The sequence below is a fragment of the Orbicella franksi genome, chromosome 8 (genome assembly GCF_964199315.1).
Source record: "Orbicella franksi chromosome 8, jaOrbFran1.1, whole genome shotgun sequence".
Lineage (NCBI taxonomy): Eukaryota > Metazoa > Cnidaria > Anthozoa > Scleractinia > Merulinidae > Orbicella > Orbicella franksi.
The window spans coordinates 23,465,744-23,480,663 of NC_138152.1; the positions used below are offsets into that span (position 1 = coordinate 23,465,744).

General features: G+C 40.1%; 1 protein-coding gene across 2 annotated transcripts in view; it reads right to left on the bottom strand.

Annotated features, from left to right (window-relative positions):
• Window positions 1-194: 194 nt before the first annotated feature.
• Window positions 195-14,920, bottom strand: part of LOC145495436 (E3 ubiquitin-protein ligase UBR5-like) — a 64,973-nt gene continuing 50,247 nt past the window's right edge. For both annotated transcript variants that reach the window (XM_081475049.1, XM_081475050.1), the window contains 16 exons: window positions 13,841-13,981; window positions 12,860-13,082; window positions 12,060-12,337; window positions 11,056-11,378; window positions 9,711-10,094; window positions 8,404-8,696; window positions 7,540-7,835; window positions 6,152-6,374; window positions 5,526-5,743; window positions 5,103-5,233; window positions 4,607-4,777; window positions 3,252-3,336; window positions 2,538-2,810; window positions 1,927-2,074; window positions 1,382-1,467; window positions 195-993 (listed from right to left, as the gene is read on the bottom strand). In XM_081475049.1, the coding sequence (XP_081331175.1) occupies window positions 781-993; window positions 1,382-1,467; window positions 1,927-2,074; window positions 2,538-2,810; window positions 3,252-3,336; window positions 4,607-4,777; window positions 5,103-5,233; window positions 5,526-5,743; window positions 6,152-6,374; window positions 7,540-7,835; window positions 8,404-8,696; window positions 9,711-10,094; window positions 11,056-11,378; window positions 12,060-12,337; window positions 12,860-13,082; window positions 13,841-13,981 (3,486 nt within the window). In that variant the 3' untranslated portion in view covers window positions 195-780. The remainder of the gene's footprint in view (window positions 994-1,381; window positions 1,468-1,926; window positions 2,075-2,537; window positions 2,811-3,251; window positions 3,337-4,606; window positions 4,778-5,102; window positions 5,234-5,525; window positions 5,744-6,151; window positions 6,375-7,539; window positions 7,836-8,403; window positions 8,697-9,710; window positions 10,095-11,055; window positions 11,379-12,059; window positions 12,338-12,859; window positions 13,083-13,840; window positions 13,982-14,920) is intronic.

Consider the following 14,920-nt stretch of genomic DNA (forward strand, 5'->3'; position numbering starts at 1 on the left):
GTGGGGTCTGGGAGAAAATAAAGTCACTTTGTTCACAAAAAAAAAAAAAAAGAAAAAAAAAGAAAAAAGAAAAAAAAGAAAGAGAAGAAAAAACTACCCCAAAGTCAACGGAAAGATGGCAAGTCTCCTGTGAGCGAACTGTTTTCATCATCCACCTTCACACAGAGGTAACGGGGTCAACGAGTCGCGATTCATCTAGGAGAACTTTTAATCTGAACTGTGGGGAGTCCTGTGTATGCAAGCGGAACAATTTCAGAAGTTTTCGCTCCATGTACGGTTTTTCATTTCGTAATACATAACGTTACACGCATGCGTACGGTGTACTTACCCTTTTTTTTGTTTTGAAAATAATAAAAACAAATAAACTCACTAAAATATTTTTAAACAACTATAAGCCCAGAGGTTTTTCTCCTGAATTGTTCGAACTGCTGATTATCTCAGAAGTATTTTGGGCTTTACATGAATTGTAGCAGTATCAGTTCCATGAAATATTTATTTTAACTCTAAGTACATAATTGTCAAATAGCGCGAAATTTTTCAACGATCCTTGTAGTGGCAGCAGATCTTAAGTCATTGGTAAGAATTAATATTACAACACAAGACTTGGACTTCATGGTGAGGAATCTGCAATCCTTAACCTCTGTTAAACAAACAGCAGTCAGTTTTTGTTTCTTTGATTCGTATCTACTTTGAATTGGTCCAACTGTTCGTTCCGCCTCTCCTATCGACGACTTCTGGACAGAAAAGAACAGTGAAATTTTCAACTGGTGATATTCTCATCTACACAAATCCAAAGGTCTTAGTCTTGATTGCCAGAAGAAGTTTGCTCTTAAGTATAGCTCGAGAAGAATAGAGAGGGATGTAGAGACGAGAAATGCATGTGTTCGCTGTAGGCAGTTGATGATCATGAGCGGGTTTCACTGTAACTGATGGTTTTGGTTGGAAACCTTCCTCGCTGGCAGGTAGGGCAGGGCTCGATGTCCAGAAATAGACCTTAGAAGAAAGTAACATCAGTTTAAAATATGGCAGTTGATTAGTAAACTATCTAAATAAGAAAATATCTGTAATAAGCTCATTTAAATCCTCGCGTCAAAACGAAAATCATACCTCTAGAATGTTTCATGTAATATATCAAACATGAAAGACCGTGTTTGTCCACATTGACAAACACAGAGAATAGCGCTAAAATACGACGTACAGCGGAGTATTTTGACGAACTACGAGGTGTTGGCAAAATGGGTTCAAACACTGTCTTGAGTGTTTGATATATCTTCTCAATCGAAACTAAAACTAAGGAGAACACTTAAAATTCACTGTACTTTCCAAAACCACTAATCAAACTTCAGAGTGGTGTAGAATAGCTTTTTTCAAAAACACTCACCAAGTCCTGCCTATCAGAATTGCTCATTTTTTCCACTATAGACCAGAACCACTTCTTGAACTTGAGCAACTTTTCAGCTCCAGCACCTGAGAATAGCAAAGACCAGAAGTCATGCACAACTTTGAGAAAACCAGTTACTCAACACGGGTAAACTGGGCAGAAAATGGCGAAAGAAGAGAGCGCACAACAAGAAAAAGTAATGCAGTACAACTAAGCGATATAAATAACAAGATACTCTTAAAATCATATATAGGGCTTCACATCCTTTTTCACTACATCCAAACACCATTTCGTACCGGTTTTCTTCTACAACTGGCATAGAGGTGTGAGGAGGAGGAGGTGCTTAAGATAATTCTCTGTAACTTGACAATTTAGCAAACCTAGAGGTGATCTTCAATGACGAAAGTTGGCTTTGCACTCTTTGTCAGTGTTTCGTTGAAAACATGAATTCGTATTTCGTAGACGGAGTCGCACTTAACTAAAGGTCTGTGCGTCCTTGGACAACCTTTACACCTCACAATAATGGCTGCTATGACACTACAAACCTCCTGTTTCATCATTAAAACACGTATAGCTTATCAGCTGCTGTACATTCACTTCACCACAACCATTTAACAGCAAGCGAAAATCCTCCGCAGTCAGGTTATCAAATGAGGACTGAGGTATAACATCCAGTACTCCGCTACGAAGAGCCTTCAAAGAGAAAGTGACCTGCGTCATTACTAGAGTTAAAGATATCACACTTAGTACAATTTTACGGATCTCCGTTACAGTTCTATATCCCACATTAGAATTTTAGGACGCTGATTGTTTCAACTGTGAAAATTTGTGAAAACACCTTTTTCCCACTTCACAACCAACCTTTAACGGGTAGTTTTAGGAGTGAACATTTGACTACCTTTAATGTTGCCATAGCAACAAAACGATCGTTTTGTTTGTCGTTGAAACTTATAAAACTCTTATCTAAAAGTTGTTTTTTTTTTATGTCAGTGATGCTCTTCTGATAGAATTTTCGTACACAGAGCGTTTCCACATTGCGCTGCGGCTGCCATATTGGTGTCCTTAAACAATGAAACGGCGGCCATGTTGGTGTCCCAACCCAATCCTGCGAGAGATGAACATGGCTGATTACGAGCAGGTGATAAAGAGAACTTACCTGAAGAGCTCTCTTGTTATTACCAGCCATCCTGTGCTCTGCGTACAGGCGAACATATTCATGCACATTAGACGATGTGACTGCCACATTCTTTCCACCTTTAATCAACTCTACTTGGTTGCCATCACCTTCGTCCGCGGTGACCTGGACACTGAATGTCAGGTCGAGTCCCTTGAATATGTGTTCAGCATTGGGAGAAGCAGCTTCAACAATCAGCTTGCGTAAGCTTTCGTACAGCATAGGGTCAAAGAATGCCAGGTCATGCCAACCAGTCTACAAAATAACAAGTAGAAACACGTGAGCCCCTTCAATTATACAAAAGAAAATACCAGTCATTATCATTTTGCAACCACGGCCGGCTTTCTGAACGCATTACCAGATGTAGTCAATTCGTATTTTTCTTCATATTTGCTAACGATTTTTATTTTTCCAAACTATTTGTCAGGGAATAAATTGCAATATTGTTGTTCCAAGCACCTCAGTAAAAATAATGACAGTTAGTCATTATACCGTTAATGATGTAACGCGCGATAAAAGTATCGATCAATGGCCAAAAAAACTAATTTGCATTAACGGAACTTTCTAGAACCGTCGTTGAGACAATTGTGACATGTGAAATGTACATGTTGTAGTCTACTTTTAGTTATTTGAACTCGAGTGTAACGTTTATATACTACAAGGCACACTAAGATGGAAGATTCGATGCTGACTTACCCTTCTGGAGAGAATGTGCTTTATGACATGTCTGTTGAGGTTGATTGGACACAACTCATTCTGTAGTAGACACAAGCCCATGATCCTTGGATACAAACAGAAAGGAAGTTGGTCAGTTATTTAAATGACTGCTGAACATACATCACTTGCAAAACAATTGGGACGTTTAATTTTCGAACACATTTTATCTCATTTCGGGCAAATTTCGGTCAGAGATTACGGACACTTCTGAAACATAGCTAAAGTGAATTTACGCCAGATACAAAACACGAATCAGACTGGAAAAAAAAAAAAAAGCATCTGTGAAAATGATAGTTTTACCGCACCCTCAAGGTTTTAAATACATGTTTAAACCGACGAGAAAATAATACAAATTCTATCAAACCATTACGTATCTCAATCAATGTCTCCACTGGTGTTAACTCCATAAAGAAAACTAAGAGCTTTGGAGCTACTAAAGTGCCCCTATGATCAAATTCTCGATATCCAATTTTTAACATTTTGGTACACAATAGGTCTTTCGTAGATATCTTGCCAAATTTCAATCTATTGCGAACATTAGAACTCACCTTTTTTTGGACCTTTATTTCCGAGAATTTACGGCCGCCATTTAAATTAAAATTTTCCCTGTTCCAAGGCTTGGTTGGGAGTGGAGTAAATGACGTCATTTACTCAAAAATACCACACGGGTTGAAATTATAATAACAATACAGCAATTCGCATAACGAATAACAAAACCTTTGGCTCTTTTAGTCATGCAATTTTCTACAATAATTGTTATTACAATTTCAACCCATGCGACATTTTTGAGTAAATGACGTCATTTACTCCAATTCCCAACCAAGCCTTAGAACAAGGAAAATTGATAGCGGTCGTAAATTCTCGGAAATAAAGCTCCAAAAAACGTGAGTTCTAATGTTCGTAAGAGATTGAAATTTGATAAGATATTTAAGAAAGACGTATTGTGTACGAAAATTTAAAAAAAATGGATATGGAGGATTTGTTCATAGAGGCACTGTAAAAGATTTAAATCAACAGTGGCATAGTGTTCTCCCTTGTGCTGCTTGGTTACAAACCTGCCTTATAGCAATTTCTGCTACAAACCTACAGACTAGCAACTGAAGGGCTTGGAGCAAAACAGGATTTCTCAGTGAACAGAGCAAGTATGCGAGACTATTGCACACTTTTACCCTCCCCACCCGCTTAAAAATAACTAAAATATCACGGGCCTTCCTCTCCATAGAGGGAAGATAACATCCATTGCATAAAACAATTCACTTACACTACCCAGTATTAGATAATACCATCATGACAAGCAAACGGATCTTACAAGTTATATTACAATGACAGCATACCTGCCGACATTCCTGAAGCAGTTAAGTCTTTCCTCTGTACACTTTCCGGGCCGTGGGGAGTAAAAGCCAGTCTTGCCGGGTTGGTGGAACAATGGAGAACTGTCATCTTCAGAATCATCAAGATCCCCACCAGGGCTAAGGGAGTCATCATCTGCATCCTTTATTGGTTTCCTGTGGAGGCAAAACATCTGCTATCAGACTGTCGCCATGACAAAAAGTACCAACAATGAGTTTTAGGGTTGTCTAGACTTGGCAGTTTTGGACATTCACAGATCCCTTGGCAGATGACATTCACTGCCTCTGCTTCTTCTTCTAGACTAACGACTTCTCCTACCCCATCGGGTTTCTGAAAATGCCACTTTCAATGCATCCTTTTTAAGTCTGGATTCTCCTACACTCTGTGGTAACCACACGAGGGGCACAAGTTAAGGGAAGTATACAGGAAACAACAACAACAATGAAAGAATTTTTACCATTAAAAAAATTATCCACTTACTTGCCAGATACAAGAAGAAGCTCCACAGCTTCCTCAACTCTTTGTCTTAAGGTGTCTTCACTGGCTAAAAGCAGCAGTAACTGGGCTGGAGATAGCTCCAGTAACATGCCTGTGATCTTGCTAGCAAGTGACTGAAAGAGGGACAAAATGGGAAAATATTTACCCACGTTACAATGGTAATCTCAGTAATCACCTCTTGCCACCCAGCACTGGTAAACTGTTAAGGTAATGCTGGGGGTAACTAACAGTGAGCTAAAATGTAGCCTAGTGATAGTAACAATACTCTCGCTCTCTTCGTAGCTTCATGTTACAGAAAAAAAAAACCAAGAGTCAAGTGCACGTAGTGTTTTGAGCTGCTAGGTTTGTGATGACTCACACTACATACTATTCTAGCATTTTGAGGCTATAAACGACAGAACTTACAGGCTGCAAGGCGTGTACACGTGGATAGAGCCTCTCTCCCAAGGACTTCCTGTGGTACGGCAGTGAATCACCATCAGCGTCCTCTCCATCAGCGCTGCTGCTACCACTGAAGTGGAATGCTCGAGCATCAGCTGACAGCTGTCTTCTCACGTCACGTTCACGTTCACGATCACGCTTGCAACGATAACTTGGGACTCGTTTACTGCGATGAACTATGCCTGTTGTGATTGGAATAAAAACATAGTGTAATGTTAATTTTTAAACACAGAAAACCAACACAGTAGAGGTAACTTAAGTATAGAAGTGTTAAGTACATTAACAAACAAGGACGAAACTAATTTGTTATTCCTTTTTTTCAAACAACAACACAATATTGAATCTTCAGTAACAATCTTGCTTCACTTCAGTGAATTAACAAGATTTTTGCCCAAGAATAGCATAAAAAATGAAAAAAATAAAGAAATAAATTGTCAGCAAACATAAGCATTCACTCTACGAATGTAAGTGTTCAAATTAAAAAGGAAAACAAAATCGATTGTATGTAAAATTGATAACCATGATAAAAAAGATTAGACATATCTCTACGACATTTTGAAGAAATGTTTCTTGGTCAAAAGGAAGCTTACTTCTGCTGGGTTCCAGAGCAGGTAGTTTTTCTCCAGATAAGAACGCTTCTCCTACCGCAGTGTAAAAGCTCCTTGCTACCCCACTGCCCTCGCCTGGTTCATCCTTGAATGTGACCTTCACACGATGTATAGTCATGGGGCGAGACCTGGGCCCACGACGGCCAAACTGCGTGTTAAGCTGCCTGATGGTCTGTTGTATCAGTGTGGCTCGGTCACGCTCAACCTGAGTCAGATCACACACATTCAAGTTTTCAAATCTTCTTGCCAAACTCATTAATACCTCACCAAGTTTAAACAAAGAACATCATGACCCTGACGGTGTTTGGATATCTGATCTAAATTAACATAGAATTTTTACGATTTTATTTCTCCGCTTTCTCCTTAGTTTTAGTTTCGCTTGAGAAAATATATCAAACACGAAAGACCGTGTTTGACCACATTTCCAAACACCTCGAGGGTCGCCAAAATACCCTGTGGCGCGCCATATTTTCAACTCTCTTCTCCGTGTTTGGAAATGTGGTCAAACACGATCTTTCGTATTTCACAAATTACATCTTCCACAATACATCCTTGTTGCTTACTGGCTTCCTATTACCCCTTTCGTGTTTTTGTATACCTCACTAACCTGTCACTGTGAATTTTTCTGTTTGTTTAAAGGCTATTTTAGGTTCCCTATGACACAACTATCATGATAACGGACACAACTTCCCAGTCTGATTAGTGTCAGCACTTCAGTCTATGATCAAGCTACAAAGATATTTTAACTGTCCACAGAAATTTAAGGTCGATGTACGAAATCGTTTTTGTGTGGTGCAGGTTTAAAACTTTAACAATGAATGCGTGTGTTCATTACCACTTTTGCCAGCCAAACATTTCGCAAATTCTGGAAGCAGTTATGTTCTTCAATATAACTGGTCACTGGTATCCAAGTTTCGCAAGCTCTTTGAACGTTTAGAGTCAATTTGAATGACTTACCCACACGAGTGATGAAATGTTTTCAGTAACACATCTGGTTCAGCCAGACAATTGCTATGGCAAAATTTAGCCCACCTTTGAAACAGAAAGCCCCAGTTCCGTAAAATATGTTTGCCATGACCAGAGGTTCAATCCCGCACAGACTGTCGAGAACATGTACTACAGACGTACCTCTTCTCCTTCCCATCCCCCTTAAAATCAATGTTGTTCGAGGCTGTTGTTTCTTTAAAAACAATTCTTAACCTATGGTGCTCATCTGTTACTTGGGGGAGGGGTAGGCAATAGAGTTACAAAATCATCAAAGAGGAAAAAGGGCTGAAGAGCATGATATGTGACGCAATGCTGGTAGGGAAGGCAAATTAGTGAAGAGATAAATACGGTTTTCACACCCACAAAATCAGGAATCATCTTACCTCAAGAGTCAAATCTCTTTGGGTGGAGTTCCTCAATCGCTCCATTTCTCTTCTAAATTTGGACTCTTTCACATCAAACCTTCCCAACTCATTCAACACTGACGACGGTTCAGATCCAACATCTTCAAGAAACACTCGACCAAATAACTCAACACACAAACGCCAACGGCCCAAGAGGGAGTTGGCAGAGGTTCCATTGGAAATGAAAGGCTTGGGAGCGACAGGTGTGGTGGATTCCAAAGCATTATCAGGACGCGCTACAAATGAGGTTGACGGTTCTGCTGAGGGCTTGCTTTCTGTGGAGAGCACAAAAACGTTTGGGAGCAAGCCCGACTTTCATAGTTAGGAAATGATGGTTTCTTTCATTTCTTCGAAGGTTTTAGATTTTAAAAAACTAGCCTAATCCAACTCAAACAATACAACTGTACTTCCCTAATACAAACCTTGCGGACAACACAGGTTGAATTTTCGACTTTTGCATTCCTGCCAAACATGTACAACGAAGTTAAGCTTATAAATACATGCACGCGCTAAGTAAACTAATTTCATAGGAAGTGAACTAACTTTTCAGTTACATCGGAAGAAATTGTTTCTATTTAGTAAAAAGCAGTTATTTTTTTTTGTATAGGGTTTGAAGTAATTAACAGGCAAGCACCAGTCCTATTGTCCAGTCAAACATGTTTCATCAAACACGATTGATTTTCTGCTTGGTTTGATACATAGTAGGTAAACTGGAAGAAAAGTAATGATTCTTTGAAATTCAATTTACAAGTTACAAAATGTTCCATATAAAACCGAGTCTATTTCTATCAGGGCTGTACACACATTTTAGAACTCTGCACTGCCATGCTAAACCTCTCTTACCGTTAACTTCCATTGGAATCCCTTCCTGTCCCACACCAGCTTCGTTGAATATTCTCGCAGCAGAGAATACAGTTTCAGAATCTTCTCGTGACAAAGCCATGCTGCTAACCAAGGGTGTACCCTTGTCACTGTCTGTGTGTTCATGTACAGTTCCAAACATCTGCTCCCTACGTGCTGCAGGGTGTAAAAGGTGTGGCTGGCATGCAAGAGGCAAAGCCTCCTCTACTGGTGCCTGGTATGGGTCTGGAGGGGTACAGCCCAACACGGTGGTGGAGTCAGTCCTCACAAAAAAGCTGAAAACACAATGCACGCTAAGTCTTTACAAATAACTGTAACAGAAACATCCCTTGCGCTGTGCCAGGTTTCAAATGTTTTGATGTAGTTTTCGCTATACAACAAGAATTAACTGGCAACTGCAGAGACTGACATGATTTAGCACATCAACAGGAATCTAATCCAACATGTTGGGTAGATTTAAATATCTAGACATTAGACTACCAGCTGATGTTTCACAAGCAAATAGTCAACAAGTCACACGCAAGTGGATATATACTGTAGGTGGGTCAGCAAATAGCAGCTCTAAGTATTTCTCGAATGACAATGTAAGAGTACTTTACCCCGTCAAAAGTAATGCGCCCAGGATTTTCTTATCATTGAATAGTAAAAAGGGAGAGAACAATGATTTGCCTTGAAAACAATTATTTACTTCTTTGCTTTCAATTGCATTTTCAGTCACTAACACTTTTACACGAGAATCAACGAAAACATTTGAAATTTCACGTTCATACAAGAAACACAGAGTTCTTAAAATCCTTCCTCATGAGTAAGCTCAATGTAATTCTTACTTTCAAGTGTTTGGAAGACCTCATGTGACTATCCAAAATGAAAGCTACTGAGCACTACTTTCACTGGTACTGAAAAATATTTTGTTCTTTTGTGTTGTTCTTATCTCACCTTTACCAAAGCGAAAATCTGGAAATAATGTTCACCAACTCATTAATAATTCGTCCAGTTTAAACACGTGTCGGATATCTGATCTTAATTAGCATACATTTTTAAGATTATATTTCGTCGTTTTGTGCTTAGTTCTAGTTTCGATTAAGATGATATATCAAACACTCAACACTTTGTTTGACCACATTTCCAAACACCTCAAAGTCGGTCAGATATACTCTGCTACACGTCATATTTTCAACTCTCTTCTCGGTGTTTGGAAATGTGGTCAAACACCTTCTTTCGCGTTTGATATATTACTAGTCACATTTGAGCCATGGCAAAGTGACTGCAACAAGTAAAGGACTGCAAACCTGTGTAAATTTCCAGGCAAATTGGGTGTAGGCATGGGTTCGTCCTCAACATGATCTGTATCATCTTCGTATTCCTCTGCATCTCTCTTGAAACTTGCACTGTCCTCGTCATCAACATCATCGCCACCTTCGTCGTCATTGGTGGCATCTGCAGCAACAGTCTTCTCTGCACTAGACCGGTTAGCTTGTGAGCTGGCGTTAGGGTTGTTACGTATGTAGTATACCAGAGCATCCAAGACATAAGCCACGTGACGTAACGAAGAAACGTCCAACTTCGGCAAGGAGTCCCCGTGTTCATTTGAATGGCCTCTCAGAAGTGAAAGAACATAAACTAGGAAGTCCTGCCGACCAGTATCCAAGTTACTACTAGCAGCTCCGTGCCGCCTATTTTCACAGGAAAAAGAACATTACATTATTATTGTTGTATCCTTTCACGTGGACACCTCTGGGTCAGGTTACAATTTATCGGAGATGTTTGTTTTTTTACGAAAGTGGTTATGAAGCAGCCTATCCACTTATCAAAAAGTACCACCCCCTCTCACATAGGGAAACTTAAATGGGCTTTAAAATTACCATCAACCATCATTGATACTAGTGGTTCTTGGCAAGAGTATATCTTAAGAGAAGATTGAAACTATGTAACAAAATTGTCAAATATGCCGCAACGGAAAGCAAAATGAAATATGCGCATATTCATCAAAACACATTTGTCCTATTTGATGGCCATTAAAATTCTCCTCGCAAGTGTCAGTACTAAGGCAAGTGACCAGCTGGAAATACCATATGTTGTAGGTCAAAAGTTTGTTCCTTGAAGCGCAAGAAGGAAAACTCAAAGAGAATGAATAAAGAGGTCTTAACAACGCCATTAATGGTCATTTAGATGATAAGGCGGAGTGGAGCGGTTGTGGAGATTCCGTGATAATAATAACCATGGACATAAAAAGGGCTCAGGCTAGCTTTGTCTGGATAAATAAAGGTTAAGTCTGCATATACAAGCCAAATGACCCATCAGACCGGCACCAATCACCTCTTTCTGAGGTATGAAGCGACTAGGAGTACTTCTACTCCCCCCTAGATGGGATAGTCCTTTGCAGAGGTGCCCCCTAGCATTAAATTCGCTGGTACCCAGTTTTACGCCTGGGTGGAGAGAGGCACTGTGAGAGTTAAATGTCTTCAACACGACACAACACAATGTCCCGTGCCAGGACTCAAATCCGGAGATGGGTGCACTAAACCCTGAGGCCACTGTGCCTCCTACTAGTCTAGAACTACTGCAACAAAAACAAATTGAACAGACCTGAAATTAAGAGCTTTTTTCATAACAGCTGAGGAAAAAATTACTCACCGTCTTAATACAGATCTTTTCCGTTTGTTTTCCAAAGCTCTTAGAAGCGAGGGATCTTCACGAGTGCGTCTATCTTTGTTGGCTTTAGGATGGAATTCATGGAGGGGATGGGAGGGGTGGGAGGGGTCAGTAGCGGCAGATAGCGATAGTCCAAATCGAAGCTGAGCTTCCGTGCAATCCAAGACAACAGCTAACCAGTTCCAGGCTGCTTGCAACTGCTGGACAACCAGGGCGCTGATTTCAGTCAAGGCTACTGGACTGGGAGTGAGGCTTTCAGCTGGCAATGCTGATGGGTCCTGTGCAATGTTGAGGAGGTCAGTTACCTATAGAGGAAAATGCAGTATAAATTAGGGGTGAAGGGGCATGCACCGAAGAGAAAGTTAATCAAGCGCCGAAGGTGCAAGCCACTTAAAGGAATGGGGGCATGCCTCCTCCTCACCAGGAAATTTTTATTCTTAAAGGCTCGGAAATGCCATTACCCTGGTTTTTCAGGGACGAGTTTCATAAATCAGAACAGGGAAAAACGTTGTATTTAGTAACTTGTTCTATGTCAATTTTTTGGGATATCTTATAGTAGGTTTAACAAGAGCCACTAGAGAATGAATCCAGCCGATTTAACTTATAAACAGTCCCTCTATGAGGACCAGTAAACTGTTCACAGTGACTTTCAAGTAAATCCATCTTCTTAATCTCAGGAGTCACCAGGATTGTCATTCTCTCAACAGTAATCGTCATCAAGAATTTAAGTTCATCACCAATACAGAGGAATACAGTAGTTACAGAGGACCTAAGTCTGGGGTGTGAATTCAACCAACCAAAACCTGTGAGTAAAATGCAATAAGGTGCATCAGTTGTAAGTTGAAATTGTAGGAAAGTTAAAAGGCTAGAATTGTTATGAACTAGAAGATGATATGCGTAACAATCCTTTCTTGGTAAATAAATACGCCAATAGCAAGCCATCTGAAATGGCTTATTTCAAAGTACCTCAAGCTAAGCTAACTCACCTCCCTTACAACAATACCAAAAGCTCGTGCCAGCGCACTAGCCGAGTTACTCATACTGTGAGAACCACTAGTCCCAGGCACCTCACTGGTGGCAGCAGTACTGGCGGCAGCAGCATTACCACCACTTCGTCTGAGTGACGTGGAATCAACATAGATAAACCCTGTGCCGCCACTTGTGGTTTGAGGAGTAGCTGCACTGCTACCAGTAGCACGTGACTGGGTGTTGTGGGCACGTATAGCCCACTGCATGGCATGAGGAGTGGTACTAGGGTCAACTCCTATGAGAAGAAAAGATCAGTAATGGTGATGTACTTAGTAAACTATTAAACCGTTTCCCTCGGAGTCAGACAAGTTCTTTTGCACAATGTATTTGTAATGCTCGTATTTCATCATCAATATTGTTCTGTGGATGACACCATTTCAATAAAGGCTATTGAAAAGATTCTTTCATGTTTTACTGATTGGTATACTGTAAATGATGTTTCAGTGTGCCACATTACGCTACACTGTAACCGTACATGTATTCAGTAGTACAGTCAACTATCCGCTAACGGACACTGTCATAAGCAGACAGCTCTACTTACAGACACTTCTTCAATTCCCTGTTTTATCTCCCAGACAGACTCTGTATTTACACATACTGAGCAATTCTTTGAAAGTAAGTCCTGCTTGTGAAAGGTGAATTGATCAACACGACACGCTCATGTCATGTTGATCAATTCACCTTTCATATTTCATTACCGTGCTTATCACTAAGTCCTGCTTATTGTTCTCTACAAGTCGTAGGAGTAGTAACATACCTGCGGTTGGAGGTCTGTTTTCTATACTCTCTGGCAGGTCATATGTTTCCACCACCACCTCCTCCTCCTCTTCTTCTTCCTCTTCCTCTTCCCCAGTGGACGACTCTTCCTCAGAATACAGCTCCACGTGTTCACCATGCATGCTAGCACTACCATCTGACCCAATCAGTGAGCCAGTCACGCGATTGCGACGAACACTTTCCACAACATGTACCTCACCGACCTGAAACAAACACAAGTGTTTAGAATTAGTCACAGTTCAAACATTTTTTTACCCGCCAGAAGCCTCCTCAAGTCCAGGTTCAGGTAGCTGAAAAACATCTCGAGCCAATCCAATCCACTGTAATAACAATAACAATAACAATAACAATAACAATAACAATAACAATAACAATAACAATAACAATAATAACAATAACAATAATAATAATAATAATAATAATAAACCAGCTTCAATATCATCAATAGCTGTGCGAATCTTTAACAGTAATAATCATAATCATAATCATAATCATATCGGTTCTTGTGATACCAATTAGTTCAGTTTCTTCACATTAACCTTAGCTAGTGTGCTAGATTGTGTAGGCAAAAATTAAACTGTGGTTGTGGTTGAAAAACATTTTCCCCGAGCAAAGTGGTTCCCAGAAATGTTACAACTGATTGGACCAACTGATTATCAAGGCTGAGGGAAGTATTGATAACAAGATCAGCATCAAAGAGGGAGAAGCTAGGGTCGTGTTCTATTGGGATCAACCATTTCTGGTTGCTTGGGTTGGTTGTTTTTTCGTGTTCTACTGGGGAAAACCGTTTCACTTAGTTTGATTGATCAACTCTTTTGACCGGCCTCAAACCAGGCTGAAACGGCTCATGGCAGCAAGTTGCCGCATTTCAACTGAAAATGGTTGGAAGTGTTCCCCAGACAGGTTGCAGTTGAAGCAATGGATCCCAATACAACACGACCTAAAAGTTTCGATGTAGTACCTGACTCTCTTCACTGTCACTGTCACTCTCAGCCAGCAAGTCCAAATCCATGTCTGATTCATTGCCAGCTGCTCCACTCTCAATTTCTTCATCTCCAGCTTCTTCATGGCTTTCCGACTCCATCTCTGCCCCTTCAACAACCTGCCATAAAAGCACAGTTCGGAAGTTTGTGATCCGTGTCAGTCTTTTCCATCCTTAACCACCCTTGTTCCTTTATGGTTTATTATTATCTTTTCGGTGTTTTTCTATCTAACTAAACTGCTGTTTTCAGGTTTCCTTTGATTTAAAGGTTATTTTGTACGTGGCCAAAACAACTCAAAATACTGTGACTGAGTAGGTTGGAAGATAAAAAACATGGCCATATACATGTATATGAGAATACGTGATGTGAAAATCTTAAATGCTATGAAAAAGCTGATACATGTACACCACAGCATATAAGCTGTATCGATTTTGTTTGAAATCCACGCAAATTTTCAGTTGTTGCAATACCACCAGCAGCGGTAGTTTGATAGATATGTGATGCAACTTAACATCACTAAGTGATATGAACGTGCAAAGCTGAAGTTCTACTGTTTCGTTGATTTGAGAAAAGCCATGAAAGGATATCGAGCAACTTGATCTGCAAGACTATTGGCATACTTTAATTTGGTGTTTGTTTCTTGGAACATTAGATGAACAGTTTCTATTAAAATGAACTTCAGTTGAAACACAAGACAAAAGACAGTGACGGTTGGATATGGAGGTGTGATCCATTAATTGGAATGAAGACACGTAAGCACAGTCGGAGATAAATAGTATCCATTAATAAATAGCACACATTTTAACTCTTGCAAGCTAGCCTGGTTCACACTGAAGAGATAACCACAAGCGTAAGCACAAGCACATGCACAAGAAAAACGCTAGTGTGCACCGAGGCGAAATATGCACAAGCATGAGCGCAAGAAAAAGAAACATTTTCCTTTTTTGTGCTTGTGCTTATTTCATTAATGTTACGCTTATTTCACATAAGGAAACTGGCGTTAAACAAGCACAAGCAAGGGCGCTAGAATGCTACCAATTGCGATCTTGCTTCCCCTG